General features: G+C 44.1%; 1 protein-coding gene across 7 annotated transcripts in view; it reads right to left on the bottom strand.

Moving 5' to 3' along the window:
* The window catches only part of kmt2a (lysine (K)-specific methyltransferase 2A), a 47388-nt gene that overhangs the window by 14718 nt on the left and 7396 nt on the right, over positions 1-25274 (bottom strand). For 2 of the 7 annotated variants that reach the window (XM_037774609.1, XM_037774606.1), the window contains exons 2-18: positions 18262-18331; positions 14762-18135; positions 13946-14123; positions 11628-11856; positions 10794-11509; positions 10142-10215; positions 9744-9980; positions 9505-9651; positions 7914-8012; positions 7487-7607; positions 6028-6141; positions 5592-5776; positions 5197-5379; positions 4714-4824; positions 3566-3639; positions 244-458; positions 65-159 (exon numbers count right to left, since the gene is read on the bottom strand). In XM_037774609.1, the coding sequence (XP_037630537.1) occupies positions 65-159; positions 244-458; positions 3566-3639; positions 4714-4824; positions 5197-5379; positions 5592-5776; positions 6028-6141; positions 7487-7607; positions 7914-8012; positions 9505-9651; positions 9744-9980; positions 10142-10215; positions 10794-11509; positions 11628-11856; positions 13946-14123; positions 14762-18135; positions 18262-18331 (6222 nt within the window). Of the gene's footprint in view, positions 1-64; positions 160-243; positions 459-3565; positions 3640-4713; positions 4825-5196; positions 5380-5591; positions 5777-6027; positions 6142-7486; positions 7608-7913; positions 8013-9504; positions 9652-9743; positions 9984-10141; positions 10216-10793; positions 11510-11627; positions 11857-13945; positions 14124-14761; positions 18136-18261; positions 18332-25274 lie in introns of all 7 variants that reach the window. The other 5 variants (XM_037774605.1, XM_037774604.1, XM_037774610.1 and 2 more) reach the window with 4 other exon arrangements.

Below are 25274 nucleotides of genomic sequence, written 5' to 3' on the forward strand. Positions count from 1 at the left end.
TCACAAGACACTCAAAGTACTTCTTATGTGTGTTAAAGAAAGTCCAAGCAGTTTCCTGACTCACATTGGTGTTCTCGTCTCCATACTTCAGACACAGAACACATTGCCTGTTATCACTAACGCCTGGCGGAGGAGGGAGCTCTGGGCTGTCTTCACGATCTGAAGAGAAGAAGTTATAGGAAAACCCGTAAGTGACAAGCTGTGCATGTACATATTCGTATATATATTTGCAGATTGCCTTACCAGGTAGGAGTGGAGGTGGTGGAGGTAAAGATGGAGGGAGAGGAGGAGGCGAGGCTGGAGAATCTGGTTCACCGGGGGTCTTGGGCCGAGGAGCTGGGATGATCTTTTTCATGAGGTGGGGGAGCTCAGCGCGGGAAAGCTCCTGTCTCTCCTGCCATTGGGCGTAGTTGTGGTCCAGGGACGGAGGCAGCACGGCGTTCGGGAGAAGCCCACTGCTGGGAAACAACGACACGCAGAGACAGGAACTATTAGTTGATGTCCTATTGACCATTTCACAGTTCAACATTCCAGATGTGTGCCAGTTTATTTCCTGTTGCAGTGTATGTGAATGACAGCTGACAGGAAGTAAACATGGACCCAGGCTGTGACTGGGTCAAATGTGAAGTTGTGATTGTTTTATTGCCAAAGCCCTGGTGTAAACAACAGAGCAACCCCAAAGTATTTCAAAATAACCACACGAGTCATTATGTGGGTTTACAACTGAAGCCTAAGGATGTGAAAAAGACTCCACAAACACAATTCAGGGATACGTCTGTACAACGGGGATTCTTTCCACATCAAAACAACACTCATCACCTGTCAAACCTCAGATTAATAGATAGGCAGCTTCAGTGGCGTAGGGTGCGTTTTTTCCCCAAAACAAAAACAGTGAAAAATCAGTCTTGCTTTGTGATTTAATTATTAATCTGTACAACAGTAGATTTTGCTCTTGGTTATCTACTAAATAGAACTAATATCTACAAACAGACATCACAAACAACAGGAAGGGCAATCAGACTGAAATGATGCAAATATTTGTTCTCAGGTCTGATTGAACTGACATTATTTAATGTGTAGTCTTTTAAACGTTTAAAACGTGATGTTTAAAATTCCCTGACACAGGTGATGCAGAGAAATTAAATCTCAAAAATGGCCAAATCGGTATAAAATAGGCTGCTGTCTTTTTGTAAGATAATGTATTCTCTCTAACATCACCCATGCACAAACTGTTTGATGTACCAGCGAGCCACACAAATACTAGGGATGCAAAACCGAACCGTAAAAAAACAAACCGTTCAATGACGTACAAACCAAACCGTGGGCTTGTTGAACTGGTGCAACACTATTAAATACAGGCCTGCTAATTATTTGATGAGGTGCCAGAGACTTAGAAGAGGCGATTATCTAAACATAGGCCTACTTGACCATTAAGTAGCCTGCCTTATTTCATGTATAAAACCACTGTTATGGCTTCATATAATACAGAAATATCATTCATTACTATGAGTCAATCTATTTATATATTTTGGAGTTCAAACACATTAGAAATGGTTGTTGTCTTCTCCCTAATGTGCAAAACGAACCGAAACCGTGACCCAAAAACCACAATACCAACCGAACCATGGGCTTGTTTAACCACTAGAAAATGCCCCCTATTAAAAAAAATACAAAAACATATTGTGTCACAAGTGTTGTTGGTGTTTAATCCCTAAAGACGATCATACAGATTATGAGCATTGCTGTGAGCATCTCAGGATTTTTTTCCCCCAAAGAAGATACAAAAAGTCCTCTGAGTAGTATGTGAGCAGTAATAAATAAACACAAGCAAGGAGCTTTGCCTAGTCAAGGCAGGGTAATTGGTGTGATGTGAAGTCTCATACTTAATAAGACAGCAGAGGCAACTAAAGAGGCATCCATCCCATTGATGGCCACAGGATCCACTGGACGGATCATTGGTTTCCTGGGCTGTGGCACTGATACATAACAACGCAACAGACCGAACTGACAAGTAAACCACAATTAGACCACAAATATGCATCACAGAGCCTTCAAGTGAAATATGACACTGTTACAGTTTTCCTCCCACAATGCCTGGAGGACAGGCTGAGTAAATGGTCTGGGAAAGCTGATATCTAAATATAAGTGAGCGAGTTAGTGAGTGAGTGAAAAAGTGTGTGTAGGAAAAGTTCCAATATGCAGAGCAGTAAAACCATACCACTCAATTATAAAGTAAAAGGTTCACACTGCCACAAAAAGGGGCTTTGAGTTATTCCTCCTTATAATGTCAAATGATAAAGCCTGCCATCTCTGTAAACAGCATCAATTATTCAATATGATCATTTCATTATTAATCCTTGCTGTAGGGGCATGCACACTAATCAATAGAGATGCTGTCCTCCATGAATAAGTTTGAGGTTACTGCTCACATGCTTAGACAAACTGAACTAAGTACATTTAAGGGGAGATGCTTTCATTGATCCTGTATTCTCTAGTCAGATACAAATATAGATTGACTTTATCTTTTCAGTAGATATTTTAAAAATCACATCAGTCAGTGTTGTTCTGAGTGTATGGGCCTCCAGTCATCTATTAGCGTATAACGTTCACCACTAAGCTGTCCTGTGGGCTCATTAAAAGAGAGAAACTGTGGGATCAATTTCATTACTGCAGCTTTTAAATCTTAACTGGTACCTTTAATCACAATCACCGTCCTGAGATAAGGCCTGTTGAAAGAAAACCCCCCCTCATCGATCTACTCCACTCAAGTCACTCGTTTCTCAAGTTGTTAACAGAGTCTCTTTCGTTTTTTGAAAGCGTTTTAGTTGTGATTCCCAAAACTGATCATCACATGGAATTGTGGATTTCATTCACCGCACGAAAACATGAAGTGACGATGATATGAAATCCTGATCTTCCCCCCCTTTGCTGTTATTTCCACTCATTTTACTCCGAGGTTGTTGGTACAGTCAGCCCACACATTTTATAAATATTAGTTCACTGCTTTCTGGTTTCCTCCTATATATACAGATGATGGTACAGAGAAACCACATCTTACTCCTCATTTCAATAATTATAGACCTGCAGTTCTTGAAAACTGCAGATCTTCACCAAGCTCTCTGCACGGGTTCACATTACAGGAGTATTAAATTTGTATTTTCTTCTCTGTAATTACAAACATAACTCGCACTACAAGTTTGGAAAAAAACGGCACATCACACTCTTCACATCCCACAACACTATTATGTTGCTTAAATATTGACTTTGAGGCTTTTTTCACACCAGTTTGAGCTTTCATTTTAACTTATTGTCCATACTTTTGCCTGATTTTATGGCTGTACTTTTAAACCCTTTAAATTACAACAAAACTGCTATAGCAAGTACAAAAATCTACTCAAAACCATCAAATAATGACATCATAACTCTGTAAAAGTGATCTAGAACAAACTGATAAAGATAAATGACATCTTACATAACTGTACTTTGTCACTCAGAACAGTTGGATACTGAACACTATGTAATCAGTACAACCTTTTGTACTGATTACGGTGCGATAGACACTCACTTGGCAGAGACTTTTTGTCTTTCCCAGAGCCTGGACTCCTTCACTTTGAACCACGGGAAGATTCGGTCCATTTGCTGAAACAGAAAACATTTGATGAGGTTTGCATATCAGACCGCTGAAGCACTTGCACAGACCTGCATTTGGGGCAAGATTGTGGTTAGTGATCATGTAGCTCAACAGAAGGGCCCTAGCTGGATGTTGCCTTACGTTGACCAATATACTTAACCACCCCAATCAGGTAAGAAAATGTATATTTCTTTAATTTTCAAAAGCATCAACCGAGTTTGTGAGCATGTGTGTAAATTAGGGCTATCAATCGATTAAAATATTAAATCGTGATTAATCGCATGATTGTCCATAGTTAATCGTGATTGATCGCAAATTAATCGCACATTTTTTATCTGTTCAAAATGTACCTTAAATGGGGATTTGTCAAGTATTTAAATCAATTAACAACAATGACAAATATTGTCCAGAAACCCTCACAGGTACTGCATTTAGCATAAAAAATATGCTCAAATCATAACATGGCAAACTGCAGCCCAACAGGCAACAACAGCTGTCAGTGTGTCAGTGTGCTGACTTGACTATGACTTGCCCCAAACTGCATGTGATTATCATAAAGTGGGTATGTCTGTAAAGGGGAGACTCGTGGGTACCCAGAGAACCCATTTTCATTCACATATCTTGAGGTCAGAGGTCAAGGGACTCCTTTCAAAATGTCCATGTCAGTTTTTCCTCACCAAAATTTAGCGTAAGTTTGGAGCGTTATTTAGCCTCCTTCCTGACAAGCTAATAGAATCAATGGATTTCTTAGGTTTTCTAGTTTCATATGATACCAGTAACTTCACTTTAGCTTTAAAATTGAGCCTAAAATCACAAGCTGCATAAATGCGATAAAGGAATTAGTGGCGTTAAAACAAATTTGCGTTATTATTCCGTTATAATCTGTGTGTGTCTGAAAAGAATAGGACGTCATAAAACTTGATAAATACACATGTAAACTGCCTGATATGACCCAAAACGGTACAATTTTCCTATTGCCATTGTGGAATTTGAGAGTACTTGTGAACTGCACTGTAATTTTGTTGTGTATTCAGTGGTGCTAACAGGACTGATATGATCCAGAGCTGATTTAATGTTCTTACCCGAATGTAGAAAGACTTGACCATGCTGTTGGCTTTCCTGCTCTCTGGCTGGCCTCCGTCACTGTTGATGGCCGTCTGAATTATTCGCGCAATGTCATCACTGAACTCCAGCTGGGAGAGAGATGAGGAACAGACGCACACACGCAGAGAGTGATTGTTAAAACAGTGAAGTGATGATGAACACTGGTGGAAAGGTCATGGCTGCCGTCGCGGTCCATGTTAATTTACCATTATACAACACAGGCCTGACCACGGATTCAAGAGACGAGGATACAATATTGAAATCTACTAGAAAAAAATGCTTTATAGCTATGATTCATTTAAATACAGACTGCTTTGCAAGAGCTTGTGATGACGTCTGAATCGACCCTCACTATTCCGACCCTGCATCAAATCATTAGGCATACGCACACGACTCATATAATCTTTTGCACCAGGTCCAGTTTGTCAGCAGAGACACTGCTCGAGAAGTAACGTCCTTACCACTGACTTGTAGCGACCGTGCTCCATCTTTTTCTCCACAGACTCCAGGTCCGGAGGGGAGTCAGTGTCACTGGGAGGTGTGGGTTTGACTTCTGTCAGGACTGGAGGATCTGGGCCCTCCGGGGAACGACGGGATGGAAGACTCTCCTCTGTCTCTGGGTTCAGCTCCGGAGGCTTCACCGCCTGCCCAAAAGCCAGAGTTAGGCACTGAGTAAAAAAGTAGCTGTGGTTGCTGCTTCAGCTGTTTGTAACTGTTATATACAGTATATATCATGTAATATGTACATAAAGTACAACAATACTAAAGGAATGAATGAACATCTAATTATACTATAATTTACACAGCAATTTGTACTGACACCACAGAAGAAGACACAGCAGTATGTGTATCTAACCTGTCTGTAGCGTAACAGGTGGGAGGATGTGCGTGAGTTGAGCAGTGCAGTGAGGACATGGCGAACGCATCCCTGAAGCTCCCTCTCCAACGCCGTCCTCCACTCGGCGGGATGGCGTTCGGTACATTTGGTACACGTGTAGGCAACGCTCTCTGGCAGCTTCGATAGCAGCTCGTACATTTCATCTGGGGGGGGACAGCGAAAAGATGACAGGTCATAATTGCTCCCGTTATTAGGTCTTTCAGCATCTTGTCAGCATGACAGCACTCACAGAACGGCCTGTCAGTCAGCTGCACAGACACTGACAACTGACAGAACAAATGAAGTGCAACAAGTGCTGCTGAATCCTAAATACAACGCTCGGCTTGTGGAGTACATACAGTAAACTTGTGTTTTAATAGGATCTTCTACGTGGCTTTTTTGGAAGCCTACTGACCTGTCAGATTCTCACACTTGGCATGAACCCAATGGTTGCAGCGGCCACACTCCATCATCTTGCTGTCGTAGTCATCATCGTCATAGCACTTATCACACAGTGGGCAGAAGTTTCCTGAGAGAGAAGATGGCAACAGGTACAGTGAGTTTAGACCACTCAAATGTTATCCTTTTAATGGCGGTCACCTTCTTCGAGTTACTGATGAAGTCTTCAAAATACAGGTCAGGTTCTTCAAAGATATAATATGCAGTAATTTCCTAAAAACAATGTATAGCTGATACAAAAACAATCCTTCTCAATCATCACTTATGACCCACTAGAAGTGTGTGGTGGTGTCTGTATCTACAGAGTCCCTGCCCTCTGCCTAGATTTTCTCTTTTCTTCTTATTTTGCAATGTTCGGGACGTTTCTGGACGTCAGCAAACAGCTTTTCGGTCCCAACGTGGCGGTGTAAACCCCAGCCAATAACAGCGCGCACAGTGGGCAACCTCCGGGTCTGAAAAGTGAAGCCAATGTGGAAGTGCCTTCAACTTGCATTCTTCCTAATAGCCAGCAGGGGGCAACTCCTCTGGTTGCAAAAAGAAGTCTGATTGTATAGAAGTCTATGAGGAGATGAAACTACTTCTCACTTGATTTATTACCTCAGTAAACATTGTAAACATGAGTTTATGGTCTCAATCACTAGTTTCAAGTCTTCTTCAATACAGCATGATGTTCATTTAGTAAATTATGGTCCCATTTAGAGTCAAATAGACCATAAAGTAGGGTATGCTTTAGGGCGTGGCTACCATGTGATTGGCAGGTCGTTACCACGGCGTTGTCCGTTCTGGGAGTTGTTCATGTTTTTGTCTTCCAACTTTAATCCTTTCACAGTGTGTTTTCAGTTCATGAAAGTTAATTTTAACAGTTTGATCATCTAAAAATGTCTTATTCAGTGTTTGGTTGCACTTATCTCCACCCTCTAGTGTCACTTCTAGTTGCAAAACGAACTGGCTTCAAAACGGCAGTCCACTAACCAATGGGTGACGTCACGGTGACGTCACAGTGACTTCTTATATACAGTCTATGAGTGTGCAGGGTGTGCAGCCCATTCAGGTCGTCAAATACCACAGCTTTGTCACGCTCCTCGACGTCTGATACCGAGGCACAAGTCCCCCCTTAGTATCAAAATAACGTTTTATTTCTCTGATTCACTACTTTGTTTTCACTAACGCCGCTCCCTCTCTTCATTCACTCTATAGCTTGCTGCAATCTCTCTCTCTAGGCTCGTTGAGCCACGGAGGTGGGGCCAACTTTGAATGTGGTGTGTTTACAAACACCAAACAACATGTCAACATAACATATTATACCTTTAAGAAATCCTTCTCCTTTAATCTCAGAAAGAATACTAGTGGGGTATATGTACTGACTCCTTAACCGTGAACAGCATTTTGGGCGCCACATGCTTGTTGTCACTTACCTTTAGCAAAGAGTTTGGCACAGTCATGACACATGGAGAAGTCATGAGACCACTGGGCATCCCAGGACTTCCCAGGTTTAGTGGCTCCACAACTCTTACAACGCACACACTTGGTGCACACCTGAAAAGACAGAACACATAAAGCAGCATGGTGACTACATGGTAGAAACTTGCAAGCAGTTGTGTAAAGAGCAGGGATGGTGTGAAAGTGACACTGTGAGATGTTTTTATAGACGCTGCCTGCGAGAGGGTCCCGTGAGTGTAAGTAGCACTGTCGTGAGAGGCTGGAAAGATGTGTGAACAAAAGGAGAGGTAGGAAAACAAAATGTGTGAGCATAATGCTAACGTTGGTCAGACACTGGTGAAACTGTTACAGTTACATAAAGGTGAGAGGGTGAAGAGGAGTCTAAAGGAAGAGTATTCATACCCAGACTCTCTTCTTCTTGGTGGGTCTGGTAGGGTGGTTGGGACCCAGGCACTCCGGGTGATAGCTGTTACGGCACTTATCGCACTCTAGCAGCTGCTGCTACAGTGACAGAAGCCAAAAGTGAGATGAGATTATTTAGATATCAAAAGAAGCAACGTAAAAATGTTCACGCACAACAAACAACGCAGTTCTGCTCACAGCGAATTAGATATTATGTGACCTGCTTTTGACCTATAATGGTAGTATTCACCTTAGCCAATCGGCGTTGATTTGAAATGAATGAACGTGTTGGATGCAACATGACTGTTTTCAAAAGAAGATCAGTGTACCTAAACTTTTATGCAGGGATATAACTACAGTTTATTGAGGGGCACATTCATCGTGGACTTCATAGAACATCATTATTAAAGGCATTACGGTGCAGCTATAGTGTGAGCTGTATAGAGCTTGGCAGGCTTTGTAGACAACCACTTAAGTGGCAAATGCAGTCAATGCATTTTAGCATTGAAGGCATACTTACACACTAAAAATAAAAAAGCTACGGACAAGTTAACAACTGTTTCATGAGACTTTCTATCCATTTGTCTGGCAATGAATCTGTGCTTAATGTTTAAGGTGCATTAAAGGTACCTTGTGGAGTTTTTGGCCAATAGTAGCGCTATGGAGCTATATGTTTTATTGCACTTGCATCCGCATGCAGGTGACGCATCATGCATTACACATTACTGTCAACGGTGTCACACTATTCCACTGATCTACAGGTGGCGGTAATGTGCCAAGAAACATAGCAATGCACCAGCAAAGGCAGGGAAGAAGACTGCGGGCTTCAAACGTTTGAGAAAAATCCACTTTGCAAATGTTTTTGAGGAAGAAAATGCACTCAACACATTAGTTATACCTCAAATACACCGAAAATGAGTGTTAATGTTTGGTGAGCAATACCGATTATAAACTTTGAAACTATATAGGTCACCTTTAAGTAGGATTTTAAAGATCATCTAGCACAGATTGTGCAAAATATTATGTATCTGCAGCAATTTGAAATTTCAGTGGCCTCACCAGGAGCTGAGATTTCAGACTCTCAATGCCACAAATGACTCAGAGAGTGCCTGCTGCTGTTGAGGCAGCTCTTTGATCTCAGATAAAAGCCAATCAAGGTAATAAAAGACGTAATGCCCTTTAGGTAGAGATTTATTTCTAGTTGCAAGAAATCCATTTCTTTGCATTCAGGTCATCTGCAGCCTTTGTTTAATGACCAATAACCAACAAATCTATACAACTTATTAACATGTAACAACAGGACAAAACAATCCAACAGGCGTTTGATTGTGTTGTGTAGACCAAATATGTTTATACGTAATCCTAAAGTGACAACCATACAAAGCTCACACCATGCACATTCTTCACAGGACTTGAGTTAAATAATAAAATCATGGCAGGAATCCAAGAAGCTGATTAAGTGATGTCTGCTGGCAAAGCTAGCAGGCTTCTTTCTAAGGAAGATTCTCCAGCCTTTACACGCTGTCACTCCACACTAAGCTGCTTTTGTGTGCAGCTTTCAAAAGGAACAGAACTGTACTGAACGGCTTACTTTAGTTTTTTGGTGCTGGCGTCCACAGGCCTGGCAGAACCTGCAGCGTCGACAACACCAGTTCTCGAACTGCTCCTGGAGAGGGCGCTCCGACTCCCCCAGGCAAAAGAGATGGAACGGTTCGCAACACACCTGGCAGAAGACAAACTGTAGATAGAGAGAAACAGAGACTATTAGAATATAAGTTTAAACATTGCTCTGACAAAGCGGTTTCAAGACAATGACCATTTTATTTTTACCTCAACATTTCCACTGCTCGCACATAAGAAGCAGAGCACCCGGGGCGTGACAGGCACAGAGGTGAGCAGGCTGAGGCCGCCAGCCTCCCACACCTTCTCCACATCCTGGTCCCTTTTGAAATCCACTCTGATACGATGCACTCCGTCGCAGGGCGCTCTGGGCTTCGCCTGGCCCCTAGTCGAGGGAGTGCTTAGCCAGTTTAAAGTACTGCTGCTGGGGGGTTTAGTGGTCAGCGGCTTCTTGTGTTTATTGGACAAGAGGAGAGTGACAGGGGAGGGTGGATATCAGAAAATATAAGTGATCTGTACAGTGAGCATTCAAAGTTTTGATGAAAATTGTGTTGAAATGATAAAATAAAAAGCAATTAGATAACAATTACACAGTGACTACTTCTTACCTTGTCTTTTGGTCTCTGTTTAGGAGATGGAGGAACAGAGCGAGAAGTTGGCTTCTTCAACTGTTTTGATTCAACTATGAAAAAGAGACAGGACATAATATTCAAATAAGAATAGAGTTAAGTATAAACTATATATTAATTAGGGCTGTCAATCAATTAAAATATTTAATCGTGATGTCCATAGTTAATCGCGATTAATTGCGAATTAATCACACATTTTTTATCTGTTCAAAATGTACCTTAAAGGGAGATTTGTCAAGTATTTAATACTCTCATCAACATGGGAGTGGGAAAATCTGCTTGCTTTATACAAATGTATGTATATATTTATTATTGGAATTCATTTAACAACACAAAACAATGACAATTATTGTCCAGAAACCCTCACAGGTACTGCATTTAGCATAAAAAATGCTTAAATCATAATATGGGAAACTGCAGCCCAACAGGCAATAACAGATGTCAGTGTGTCAATGTGCTGACTTGACTATGACTTGCCCCAAAACTGCATGTGATTATCATAAAGTGGGCATGTCTATATAGGGGAGATTCGTTGGTAACCATAGAAACCATTTTCCTTCACATATCTTGAGGTCAAAGGTCAAGTGAACCCTTTGAAAATGGCCACAGTTTTTCCTCGCAAAAATTGTACCTGTATCTGAAATGGTTGTAGTTGAGCTCGGCTGTTGTGATGAGTGCTGCTGGGGCTTCTTCTTGGGCTCGCTCAGAGGAATCTTGGGTGAAGCATCTTTTTTTGAAGGTGCCTGACTGGTGAGAGGCCGTTGCTGCTGCTGTTGCTGTTGTTGTTGTTGTGATGGTTGGTGAGACTGCGTAGACTGGGAGGGGGAATTCTGGGCTGAAGATGACGGGGAGGAAGATGATGAGGATGACGAAGATGACGAAGTGGAAGAGGAGGATGACGAGGACGAGGAGGACGAGGTCGGTACAGACTGCTGCGGTTTGTGTCCCTTCTTGCTGCTGACGCTGCTCGTGGCTGAGAGCAGTTTGGCATCTGGCGTGAGGGCTGGAGACGGAGTCTGGGCTGTGACTGTGCCGGGCGCCTGAGAGGGTTCAACTGGGGAGGGGGAAGATGCGAGGGCTGGGGATGATTGCTTTGACAGTGGCTGCTGTCTTGACTTCTCCTCTCCCAATTTGAGCGGAGGAGTTTCGCTCTTTTTGCGGGGAGGCTCCTCCTTTGGAGGTGCAGGAGTGTGTTTAGGGCCGGACTCTGGGATCGGTCCTTTTACCGGATTGAGACCCTCCTTCTTATCAGACAGCTTGTTCTTTTTCTTGTCTTTCTTGCCTTTGCCTTGCTTCTGAAGAAACATCTTTGAGGGCATCCACTGCAAGTTCTGACACTTCCTCATCCTGTAGACAGAGACACATATCAGCCTTTAATTTCTTAAAAATATATTTGTTATGAAATGTTATTCAAGACTTGCTTAATAATTACAATATTCTATTGCGACAAACAGCCCGGACTCACTTGCAGCATTGCTTTTTAATGTTTCTTCCTCCAAATTTAGGCTTGTCGAGACAGTTGGTGCAGACACCACAATCTTCTGGAACTTGGCAGCCTGAGCATTGGCCACAGCGTCGCGACCGACGCCCCTTCTTGGGAGGAGCTTCTTGAACGGCCTTCTGCCGTGTCTCCCGTGGCTTTATGGGAGGGGACTGAGGCTCTGCCTCCTCGGAGCCTGCTACTGATGACTTGTCTGTAAGAAGAGATACATCACAGACAGATCATCATTACTGACACACAGTAGTAGAGAGGAAACTTCTTGTAGAGATCACATCTGTCCGGGTCAAATTGATCACTGTAAGACAAATTTCTTTTCTTTATTTCTCATCTATATTCCCATCTAATTGACATTTGTATAAAGTAATGAAACAGACAGCTTCTCTATTTACTGAATGTTATTGGCTGTGTCAAAACAACAATGGTACAGCGGTTGCTGCTTCAACCACAGGTGCTCTCCCCGTGCACATTCGTTTTCAGTCTCCGTCACTAGCAGCCACAACTGTATCTCGTTGTTTGAGTAGACTAACACGAGGTAGCCTAGGGAACACCAAGTTTTGCTGCTGCATCTTGGCTTGTTTTCTGCAGTTTGTCATAAGCTTCGAGGAGACTTCCTTTTTTCATGGAGAGAAAATTACTTTCTTTTTCCCGTTATGATTTCAATGTGCACGCAGCATCAGCCTCAGGTAATCAGCCGGAGGCAGACGTGTTACCGTGAGGCAAAGTATCATTGGAGTAAAGTTAAAAAAAAAAAAAAGAATTACCCTGGTTTTACCTTTTTTATCATATGTTGTCATGTATGAAAAGACCCATAATGAACACTGTTAGCAGACTACTTGATTACTATAAGCAAATTATATAAACAGCATTTGTAAAGGGATGATTCTGTCCCTTTTGATCCATATAAGCAGTTTATCAATGTAACTGTGATCACTATAAGTGGTTTCCACTGTACAGGATTTGCTTGACTCACCAGGGTTGTTTAGCACATTTAAGCATTATAAATTTATAATATTGAAGGAGAAAAAGCTGAACTGATTCAGCCAATAATTTAACAAATGAAAACATTGGATTAAGACTCATTATATATGCCATACAGTATATATCCTTAAATTATAGCACTTCATATCTAATATTTTCAATAATCTCCTTTAAGATACCCTGTTTTCTTTGCTCAATGGCTCAAGGTTTGGTAAAAATCTAAATTAAGTTAGTCAAAAACAAGGCTCAGCTGTGTGAACAGTAAGAGTTTCAATGGAAAGAAATACTTCAATTTAAAATATATTTTAATACATCCACTATGTCAAACATAATATATGAGATCCAGGAGCTTGTCTAAAACACAGATGTGCTCAGATTAAATGACCAGGCCAACATGGGAATGATATAACTGAGCTATTGATATGTCGCTGACATCAGGGCCTCTGGCCTCGCAACATTTCACATGTTCCAACATGGCCTGAAAGCAGTCAAAAATAACAGGAACGGGGCAGCCAAACTCTGCTCGTTCCATCACCACTTCACTGTGTACTTGTGCTCTCATCTCATTGATGACTGGATTTCTCTGCTCCTGTGATTAGTTTGTCGTCACCGCATGCTGCAGAACTTTTTCAGGACTCGCACAGATGTTGTGTCATAAATAACAAACGCTCAACTAAGATCAGACTGTTCTGTACGTCAGAGTGCTTTACATTGAACTGTAAACACATCACCTTACCAAATGTACTTAATATCTATGTCGAGCAGTGGTGCTAACCAAGACCCCACTCAGATCAGGCAAGTTTTGTGTGAAGTTTTATCAATTCTTATTCAGTATTTTCCTATGTGGACGTCTGCATGCAGCCCAAAATTTGTGACCGTGCAGACTGTATGCATAGGAAGCACTCCGACAGAGCATGCTCCAGTTTCGTTCCACACTCCAGTCTAATTGGTGGCTAATGCACCTCTATCTGGTTTGCCAAGAAGAAGAAGAAGATAAAAAAGTGGATGCTTGTTTTCAAGAGAGGTTGTGCGAGGAGATCCGCTGTTACCCCACATTTATATAATTCGTCTTTAAAGTAATACAATGGCCAAATGGCGCTGAAATCCTAGCAAACAAAGTTATGGTACATTACCGCTACCAACTAGAATGGAGAGTGGATCAGAAAATGCGCATAAGTGGAACGCCAGACCGACACGGACCCAGGATGACCGAACACGGAAAGTATGTCCAAGGCTTAAGAGTGACAGCCAAGAGGTTGTAATCCACATGCAGGTCAAATGAGAGGTAAGTTGAGCGGCCTTACCATCATTTCCCATGGAAGATAGGATCTTCTCTCTCTCCTCCCAGGGCAAGGCACTAAGTGTGGGCATGTCGTCAGGGAACACCGCCCGATTACGGCCGAGAGCCACAGCTGCACGACGACATACATGCTTGATGCGTGGACCACGGACTGAGGCCTCTGACGAGTCACTCTCTTGACCCTGCTCACAACACAACACAACACAGCACCACAAAAAGTGAGACAGATATTTGAAGAGCATGCTTCATGACAATAACAAATACACCGCCACAAATGTACAATGAAACAAGCTGACATTTTAGGATTCATTTGTTGTGAATGTTTCATGGAACCAAATAAAACTCTTATCTCTGCACATGTGCACAATGTTTAATAACGATGAGGATGATGATGATGGTGATGATGAGGTGGCAGAGGAGGAATGCTAGTTCCTGTCAATGCTAGTGGTTGGTATGATGAGTTCAACCAGGGAATTTTTCTTTTCTTGAAAATGTGCAATGACTGCCTACAACCATCTAATGTTTAGATTAGTATATTCAGAGTATATTCTGGAAATGCTTTCAAAAGCACAGCCATTGCTGCTTTCTGCATAATGTATGAGGCTAACAGAATTCCCCCTTGAGGAACACCCTCCGTGGGACTTTCCTATTATCAAGTTTCAGTTTGAGTACAAACACTGATTTCTATTTATAGGAAATATTCAAAGCATCATGTATAAGTCAGTTGCTTGTGGCTATATGATGAGAACGAGAGAAACAGAGAAGCTTTGTTGAGGAGAAACAATAATTACAACGGCAAGACATGAACAGAACAACTGACCTGGCCCTTCGTCTGCTCTGCAGGCTTCAGCTTACTCTTCTTTATCTCGAAGAGCTGGGCTTTGGCCTTCTTCAGTAGTCCAACTACCCGCTTGTCGGTCACAGGCTGCTTCTCTGCTTGTGCCAACATTGATCCAAGAGAGGAGACAGGGAGCTGTTGTCTGCCTGGCTGCCCTGGAAGGCTTGCTGTCTGCTGGCTGGGAGCACTTTGTTTCTCTTTCTCCTTTTCCCCATCCTCCATCTCTGCTCCTTTCTCAGAGGGTCTGCCTTTCTTTGACAGACGTCCTTTAGCAATGGACATGGGAACAGTGGAATGGGGCCCACGCACCTCTGAGGAAGCAGTGTCAGAAACCATGTCAACTGATGTCGATTTTTTTCTCCCTGGAGCCTTTTTTGGAGCGATAGATAAAAGAGCATCTTCGGAGTCCCTCCCATCCACAGTAAACAGGCTGGAAGCTGCGTTGGGGGAGCCATCTGGTGTAGAAACCTTACTTCTTTTCTCCAAATCCTTCCTCCCTTCTCTCTTATTTTCCTTCTCTTTCTCTCGATTTTTCTCGGAATCCCTTTCTTTTTCCTTTGGAGCAGGTTCCTGGGGAGCTGACAGGCTTTTCTCTTTACCTCCTTTCCCAGCTCCTCGCCCTGTGTCCTGGGCGCTGGAAGGAAAGAGAGGGAAGAGTGGGGAAGAAGTGGATGATGTAGTTGACAAAGGAGACGGGTTTCCAGCAGGCCCTCTCCTGTTATCAGGTGTCGCTTGTGGGGCCAGGCCCATGGATACGGTGGAGAAGGTGCTGAAAGGAGGAGGAGTTAAGGCACTAGTGGCTAGTGGATTTGCAGAAACCCCTGGCAAAGAGCTGGGGTTACTACAGGAGACAGAGCCTGTCAGCACAGACATCTCAGAGGAGCCTTTCCCCATAGAGATCGGGCCTCCCATTTGGCTGCTGCGTCTGGTCATTGAGTGGGAAGGAGACCGTGGATGGCCGCGTATTGTTGCCGAGATCAGTCGTCTCCTGCGCCGCGAGGTTCTGCTGGAGCTGGAGGACGTCTGGTGCGGGGAGAGAGAGCCAGGGCTGCTTCCAGAAGACGACTGCAGGGTAACAGACTCAAATATCCGAGAGTGGGCCTCGCTGGGTGTGAACCGTGGAGCGCGAAGCAACGGGCTGCGCTTCTGTTGCGGCGCATCATAGCGGGCTGAAGAGGGATGTTGGTGGTGGGAGTGTGAGTGATGAGGGGCAAATAGACGAGTCCCCGACCCTGCTCCGCTGCCTGGAGCGGGAAACACCACTGGAGCGGCTCCCCCTGCTCCACTGACACCTTGGGGCAACAGCCCCACGTCTTCAGCTGTGAGAGGGGGAGGACGGAAGTTGTCAAATATGGGCTTGCGGATGAGGCCCTCCTTGGCGTATTTAGCTGAGGAAAAGTACTGGTGTCCAGGGTGGGACAGGGACGTCCAGCGGAAGGTGGGCTCTCTCAGAATTGAGCGGCTTCGTTTGTCCGACAAGCCGGACAGCACTGACGGTCCAGACAGGAACGGAGGGATGGGGTGAGTCATCCAGGGTGACTGCGAGTGGTGTTCACTAATAGCAGCTGTATTGGAGGAAGCTGACTGGGGAGGCTGTGGAGGAGTGAGGAGAGGGGGAGGTGGAGGTGAAGAAGAGGAGGAGGCTGTGGATGAAGCTTGCTGGGAATTTACATGTGTAGAGGACATCAGCACTCCTGTTGGTGGGCTGATGATAGGTTTTTTTGCCCCAGTGGTGAGAGTCTCTCTCACCCTCTGGCCCTGACCTCCCCGGCCGACCCCCTGTCCTCTCCGGCCTCGCCGACTCCTCTCCGCCAACCCGTGCTCCAGCTCCGGCTCAGAGGGAGGAGAGGGAGGCCGCGAGCTGTGTAACAGGTTGGCCTCCCTCTCTCCCTGTGAGGACGGAGAGTGATCCTCTGGCTCTGATAAAGCCTGCGTGGCCTCAGACGCCTGGGAGTCGCAAGACGAGTCATCCAGGCTGGGGCTGCTGGACCTGGAAGACTCTGCAGAGGAGAGCTGGGAGGAATGCTGCGATACTGCACTTGAGCCGCAAGACGCCGCGCTGCTGCTAAATCGCCCGTTGGCGGCGCTGTTGCTGTTGCTGTTGAGCAGACTGGCAGCTGTTGATGGAACAGTGGGGACAGGGGCAGGAGGTGGAGGAGGGGGGAGGGAGTCAGTCGGAGCAGTGGTGCCAGTGCTGGTAACAGCAGGTGTAGAGGAGACCAGTGCAGGAGAGGGGGAAGAGGAGGTGGTGGAGGTGGGCTGGGCAGATGTGGAGACAGATGAGGGGGTTGTTTCTAACCGTGCTATCTTCATATGGGGTGGCGGGGTTCCAAAGTTGCCCTCATCTTCAATGAAACGCTTGGGGGTTTTGATGATGCGAAGGGAGACGGTGCTGACCACAGGCATGATGAACTGCCTGATGTTCTTCAGTTGGGTCTTCCTGATGCCGGCGTCAATGGCTGCCGTCCCACTACCCCCGATGGCCACGGCTTCTTTCTCCAGTCGCTTCTGCGCTCCTTTCTTAGCGCGCTGCAGCAGCTGTTTAGCGATGGTTGCATCAGTGCGTTTAGAAGAGGGGACAATCCTGACGGGCTTTCTATGGCGAGGGCTTTTTCTGAGGCCCACTGTCTTGCCTGGCTTTGAGGGAGACGGGGAGGCAGGTGGATCGGAAGAGTCCTCAGCCCCGTCCACACTCCTCAGCGCGGACTGCTGAGGAGTGTGTGGTTCTGTGCCTCTATCCCCCCCTCTGACCCTAAAGGGCTTATGTTTCCCTTCCCCATATTCAATGGAGGTAGACAGCTGTGCAGCAGCAGCAGCGGCAGCAGCTGCCGCCTCAGCTTTAAGTCGCTCAGCTGAGGGCGGTCGCCCGCGTCTGCGTCTGGGTACACCAGGCAAAGTCTTGAGCCGCGACTTGAGAGGGGCAAGTTTAGTTTGTCTCAGCCTCTTCAGGTTGGTAACTTTGGATTCACCCCGCCCACCTTTGGGAGGCTTTGCCTCTGTGTCATGTGACTGAGCAGAGCCCAGTGGCGTCCTCTTGGCGCCCTTTCTGGCCTTGTCCTCTTCTGTGTCCATGCCCGACTCAGCCTGCCTGCCGTCCTCCCCTGCTGCATGGCTGCCTGTACTCCAAGCTTTCTTGCTACTTGAAGACGGAGGTCGACCTCTTCTTTTTTCCCCGGTGCCAGGTGGCCTCCCAGGCAGCCTTTTCACCTTCTCAGCTGGCCTTTCAGGGCCCTCAGGTTTGGCCTGTGTGGGGGAGGGAAGGGAGGAGGGGGAAGGTAGACTTGCAGCAGCTTTCTGGGCAGTCAGGGCCCGTGGGGGCCGGCCTCTGGGCTTCTTCTCCTGTATGGGTGGGCCCGCTAATAAAACAAGAGAACAAAACAGAAGCCATTTAGTTAGCATTAGATATAGACAACCTGTACATGCATCTCGAGACAACAAGGTCCCTGATGGACCAGTAGGGAGTTACTTGTAAGTAATTTTACCTGAAGGGGTTGTTGACGGGCTCTGTATTCTTTTCTGCTCAGCTGGTCCAAAACCTCCAAACGCTTCTTCCTACAAAAAAAAGATAAAGAACACTTATGAATGTTTTGTGACGATAATGCTAAAATACAGGGAAGAAGCTATGTTGGTTAATAGGTCAAATTTACAGCATCCGTCATGGCACATAATTGTCAGTTGGCCTAGATGTGCAAAACTTGAGTCATTTTTGAAGTCAGACTCAGACGAAGACCAGGCTATAGGCTATAATGATGTCCTCAATCTCACTTTTGCCTGCTGGCTTACTCTGGTGCTCTCATGTTTCTCTGGCTTTTGGGATGACATGCCTGCAGTAGGAGAACCCACAGCAGACAGTTTGAATTGCAAACGACCAAATCTTTCTGGGTGACTAACAAGTCGCACTGCGTTCCTGCTCCCTGAGGGAACAGTAAAATGCTAAGGTGGTTGGTCATACATAGACAGCTAGAAAGACAGCCAGAGCAAAGGCACGTTAAAGAAAATGAGGCCTATATTCTATAACCATGTTAACAGCCTTGTGAGGCTTTAATGCTCATTACACATCAGCTTACGTCCTTTCCACTAGAGAGGCAAAAAATGGGACGTGTGGCTTGAGGTTGGCACCAGAGGAAAAGGCAATGCTGTTGCCTACATGTATATCCTCAGCCTTGGTTAAACTCTCATCAGTCTCAGAAGTACTTACAGTCAGCTTTCTGATTTTTAAGATGCTAATAGTTCATATAATAATAGATCGATACTCGACATCTGTGTATCGATACAATATCGCAACAAAAAATATTGAGATACTATGCTGTATCGATAATTTCCCCTACCCTTACTATGAAGGTCTATACTCATCCAGTTCATTCATCAAATAGTTGGCAAGATATTATACTATAGCGTACTATATTTTGACAGTCTGACCTTGTTGCCTCAAAAGATAAACTATTATCAACGTTTTTCACCTGTCACTCCATGACAAACACAACTGTGTCACATGCTCCATGAGTTCCCTTTCTTCCACTGGGAACTTAGGTGTTATTACTTATCAGTTATCACTTACAAGTGATTATAAACATATTGAAGGAGCACCAACAAAGACTCATCACGCATCTATCTGGCATGTGTGTCAAAAGGCATATGAGAACCTAACCTGAGAGATTATACAGTATGTAGTCAATGAAGTGCTGTGTTTTTGTACAACAAAGACATGCTATATCCCAGAAACACATGTAAGCAAATACATCACAAGTGGCCCTTGATATTCTACTTATTAAATTACTGACTTGAACGTTTTAATCTTCTTTGTGACTTCATTTCAATGGTGGTGGCGGATCCAGAAATGATGGATGCAATTGTAAATGTGATATGAGTAGACTCAGACTGTACATCAATCCTTCCTCTCATGCCTCAGTAAAGCCTTGAGATGTGCAACAGAGAACATCACTAAAGGATGATTAACATCTTCAGCAATCCTGATCCGTGCCACTACTTCTTGCAATCAGTGTGTGTGTGTTTAAGAGTGGAGGTGAGCATGTCATTTAATCATGTTTATTTATAGCAGCGTGTGGGGATGCAGTTGAGGTCTCGTTGGCCCAGTTTGTGGAGCAGCTGCTATCCAAGTGTAGTCCACGCAAGTGTGTGCACATGCAAACTGATTAGCACCAGCTAAGTTACACACATTGCCATGTGAATAATTGATGCCTGAATGTGTCTGAAACACGCACACCATAATAAAAAAATATTAAAAGCACTAATGTGTCTCTTTCATCTGTTCTACATATAAACAAACCACAATAACAGACAGTTAATAGTGCTGTTTATCCTGGCAGGCAACACTGATCTGAGCATCCTCCACTCCTCGTCTCCTTACGCTTCCCTCTCCTCTTCCCCTCTCCTCCCAATAATACCAGCAACCTCTCCTCTCTGAGCAAGCTGCTGCTCTGGGTTGGTGTTGTTGCAGAGCGGAGGGGGGCGGCGTACCAACGGCCGGCTCTGACTCGTTGTGGTAGTGCGAGTAGCAGTCAATGACATCACAACACGCAGAGAGCCGACTGCACAGGTTCATGTGCACGCACGCTCATACATGCGCACATGATTCGTGAACTGCACAGCAAGATGTAAACAAGCAGAACATAGGAGTGAGGATGCGGGGGAGGGGTGCACAGGCGAGGCCAGCAAGCAAACACGAGTGGGAAAAGGAGGAGGGCTGTGGGAGGAGGGTGAAGATGAGAGAAAAGAGGAGACGAGGAAGCAGCATCTTGACCACATGCACCATCAACAACAGAGGGAGCGCAGTCGTCTCCTGGGAGCACTGAGGATGAAAGGGGTTTGGGATTTTTACATGCTCATGCAGAAGCTTGCCAAATCCCAATCTAAACTGGCCTCCCACACACGACAAGCCTCCCCTTTCCCCTCCCTTATTCCAGTTCTCTGCCATGCTCCCAAACACAGTCAGTCACTCATTGCTCGCTCACTCGCTTCCCTCCCACTGGCTGCCGAGCACAAAGCAGCAGCGTGTGAAACACAAGTCTCACCATGAGCTCTATAGTAGAGCGGGCACAGGGAGGTAACTTCAAGAAGTAAACAAACACTGTAGTAGACTAGCAAGGTATGGTTCACGTACTACCTTGCCTTGCAACATGCAGGGGGGTAAAACGGTTACTGGAAAGACTTGGAGTTTCACTTTTCTCCTTTCTATTTCATCAGCTGAGGAGTGTGCAAGAATATTTTTGATCACAAGTTACAAATGTTTAAGTACTTCTTCAACTTCGCTGGTTCTTGCTGTCAGTGGCTCAGTTCAGACCTGGCATTAACATGCGTCTTGGGTGATCCGATCACAAGTGGACAGCTCTAAGTGATTCTGTTCACACCTGGCATTAGAATGCGTCTCCACGTATCTTGGGTGACCACTTGTGATCGGATCTCACTTCCCCGCTCTATATGCAAATAAACATAAAGTAAACACATGGCTAATACAGCAGACATTGATTACAGGAATGTCTGTAGTAATATCCTACATATTCATGAATTTGGGTACATTGAGAGCAAGTGAATGGGCGGGCGGGCAGAGCACCTGAACAAAAACACCGACACATCAACGACAGTATGATAATCATGCACTTCCCGTGCCTAGTATGATAGTATGTAGCCTAGATATATACCCTATTTAGATAAGTTGCAATAGCCTATAAAGTTTTTACAGTTGTACCAACAGGTGCATTATAGTGCACAGAAGCCGTTTCCATGCTGCGAGGCAGACAAGCGCTCACGTCTGTCTATTAACATGAGATGCTCAGTAAGACTCCACGGATCCAAGCGGGACGTCAGTTGAGTAGGTGGTTCTTAATGTGGCCCAGGACACATTTGCGTACACACTGCTAAAAGAATGTGGCCATATGCTGCCCAGACCACCTCTGAATGTGGTCTGAGTGATCGGATCTCAATGAGTCTTGAGTGCATTCACACCTGTACAGCTGTCCACTTGTGATTGGATCACCCAGGATGCATGTTAATGCCAGGTCTGAACGGGGCCTCAGTCTCACCATGACAACCATGAGCAGTTTAACTTCCTGCTGGTCTGTCACATCTCATGTAACTGATCAATGCATAAAGTACTTGATATAAATCACTAAAAGATAGAGAAAGGGAAAGCACTCCAAGTCATTGTGGAAGCAACATTATAATTTTCAGAGGGTGCAAGGGACTGTCCCTAAAAGTTATGAGACGGATATGAATTTGGTTTGAGGTATACGCCTTTATATCATTTTGACAGCGCTTTTGCACTCTGAGAAAGCTAACGGGACTTTTACTGCCTTTCAACACCACATTTAGGAGAAATCAAACTGACGACGGGCTGCAGATTGGGGACCAGTGTTCCAGACAGGGCATAAACCAGGCTGTAACTTAGAAAAGTTACTCCATGCTTAACAAGTGGCTTTCTGAAACGATCTACACTTTGAATTACTTGATTATGGAATACCAGATTAAGATGGATTAAGATTAATTTTAACCCCCTTTATAGTCCTCATTAGTGAGAGTTTGTGTACACAGCTTTAGCCTGCAGGTGCTCATAAAAGCTGTAATCACATAAAGCCCATAACTTGGTGAAATCAGAGGAGTATAAACAGACAAAATAACGGAAGCGGATAAAAGAACAAGTTCACTAACCCAAAAAAAAACTCTTATCGTGATCAGCCGACCATGTCTCCTACAAATGATCTTCATATGCAGCTAATTTGCAATAGCTATTTACTTTCCCTGGCAACATTAAGGAAGAAGTATGATGTTCATTTAACACAGCAAAAGCTAGGTTCTGAACCTCAGCACTTATTGAGTACCAGTGGCTAAATTGTTCATAAGTTGTATTGTCAGTTGTCGTCACTGTTTTTTGCTCTACGTGTCATTCATCACGCTATGCAAGACAGGTAATAACATCTAGTTCATCACTGCAATGTTTCAAACCGGCTTTCTGACAACCCAACACAAAAATGTGCCAAAATGTGTACATCTCTTATTATATACTTATACACATCTCGCTGGCATTGTCAACACTTCCTGAGGTGATTTCACATTAAAACTTAACAGTTAAGTATTTAACTTAAGTATGCCTGAACAGAACTAAATATGTTAAACACACAAACATAGTATGGTCCTTTCAAGGAGCAGTTTGACAATACACAGCACTGATAATTCAGCGATCATATTTTACAAGATTTTATCGAAAAGACTGACCACTACTTGTGCAATCATCATCAGCAAACTCTCACACAGTCACAGTTTGCTAGTTTATTACTTATGATACTAATCTACTTGTTATGTTGTTCAATAACTTTTATTAAAACTCATTTTTCACACAATTTTCCCACGATCATTAATATCCTCTACTCTCGTGTTTCACCGAGTACGGGGCTTAGCCTCTCCACACACACACACATGGAGCGGAGGAGAGATAGGTGAAATGAAGCTGTCGATACCGGTTACAGATTAGATAGTGAACGACACGCTTACATGCTGACGGATTCAGTGTTTTTGTGTTTTTAGTTGTGCTAGACCAGAGAATATTCAGTTAAAACAGATCGGTGACGCTATTTTGCCCTCATTATTCTCTGAAGTTTGCGGCAAGTGAAGCGAATCTTATTAACGATACAATGAGTGCAACTTTTGAATAAGCTTAAATTCCTCACAAGCACCCCATATTAGTCTAATAGTCTAGAGCCACTGTGACCTGGCAATGGGTGCTATATATGCCATTACATTTGATGTGTGTGTAATGCCTAGCCACATGCTTTTAAAGAAATAGGGGGCAGTATTTCACCTCTACTACTGGGTCCATACTATCTAATATTACAGTCATCAGTCACATAAAAAAAGCCAACTACTTATTAACAGCACGGCAAGAATATGCAAAATTCAACCAAACTGCTGAAACTCTGAGAGCCGGTCAAAATAACACCGCTATCTTACAAACTTCATGTGTGGCGTTGGCCTATAGTTTACGTTAGCCATCTGGGGGCTCACCGGGGGCTGTATGGTCCATGTACGCTTTGATAGTTTAGAAATCTCTGATTCAGCCAGCACAAACCCCAGCGCCAGCAGTCACAGCGGGCTGGTGGAGCACTGGGTCTAACCTGTGTAACGGCAGCCACAGAAAGTTTGCAGATCAGCCAGGACAGTCCCCTGAGATCAGACCCCTGGTGCTGGGGTTTGCACTGGCTGAATTCGCGCTAACTGCTAACTGAGAGTCCGTCAAAACCTATGAATATATTATTGGCAAGCTCTCGGGGCAGCTCTACTTCTTCGTCCTCTTGGCGTTACCGTGACTCACTATCGCCGCTTGAGGACAAAGTGGTAATACAAGACAGGACGGGCCGGGGCTAGTCGGTTAGTAGGGCTGGGGAAAAAATCAATTCACCTATGTATTTTGATTTACGATTTTGAAATCCATTTTTTAATGCCAGAATCGATATATTTGCTTCATTAGAGTCTTTGTGGATGGTCCATGTGGATATGACCTGCACATTTTCAATTCATAGTGGTAAACATTACACATACAGTAAAGTATGTAAACACTTTGGGTTTCACACATTGCAGGAAAAACAGAGCTAAACACCATGGCTAAAGCTGCTTGCTAACTCTGTCATGGACAGGAAACGTTATAGTATTGAGGTAAGGTGTGGTCAAGCAAGCCGGCGCTCGCATCTCCGTTGTCAAATCAGCCAACGCGACAACTATAGAGCACCCCATATACTGACATTTATGTTAAATGCACTCAAACGGCCCCGGTGGAGCTGACCATGGTTGTATAAAGAGAACGGAGGTAACAGGAGACGGACTTGGCGAAGTTAGTGGAAGTATACACATGTGACTATGTCCAGTTTTCAAAATAAGGTGTTAAAAAAGGGCACTGTATATACAAAATACATATAGTATATAGAAATAAGAATTTCTGAGAGAAATGTCTATTCTTTGATTTTTGGGTTACTGGAAAAAAATTAAGAAATAATTCCTGAGAATGACTGATATATTTGACTTCAAGACACTCTCTGACTACATACATGCTGAAAATCAAACAATTTTGCTGTATTCATTTAGATATTTTCCAATGTAAAAGCCCTAGAAGTGTATGATTCAACTTTTTCCCATGTTCTAGTGTTAAAAAAAGTTATCAAAAATCGCAATAAATCACAATATAAAATCGCAATACTTGTAAAATCGCAATACATATCGAATCGGCACCCAAGTATCTTGATAGTATCAAATCGGAAGATAGGTGTTCGTTCAGTAGATATCTCTGCAACACAATATATAGACGTCTTTGACATAATGTCAACACTGTAACCTCTTCACATTCTGTTGATCATGTTAGTTCATTGAATGTTTCAAAATATAATTCTGGCAATATCTTACGCATTGTACCTTTAAAGTCAGAAGATACCCACTTTGAGACAGAAAAACATCAGAACAGGAATGTGAGTCACACTGAGAGGAAGGATGTCAA

Source organism: Sebastes umbrosus, chromosome 7 (genome assembly GCF_015220745.1).
Source record: "Sebastes umbrosus isolate fSebUmb1 chromosome 7, fSebUmb1.pri, whole genome shotgun sequence".
NCBI lineage: Eukaryota > Metazoa > Chordata > Actinopteri > Perciformes > Sebastidae > Sebastes > Sebastes umbrosus.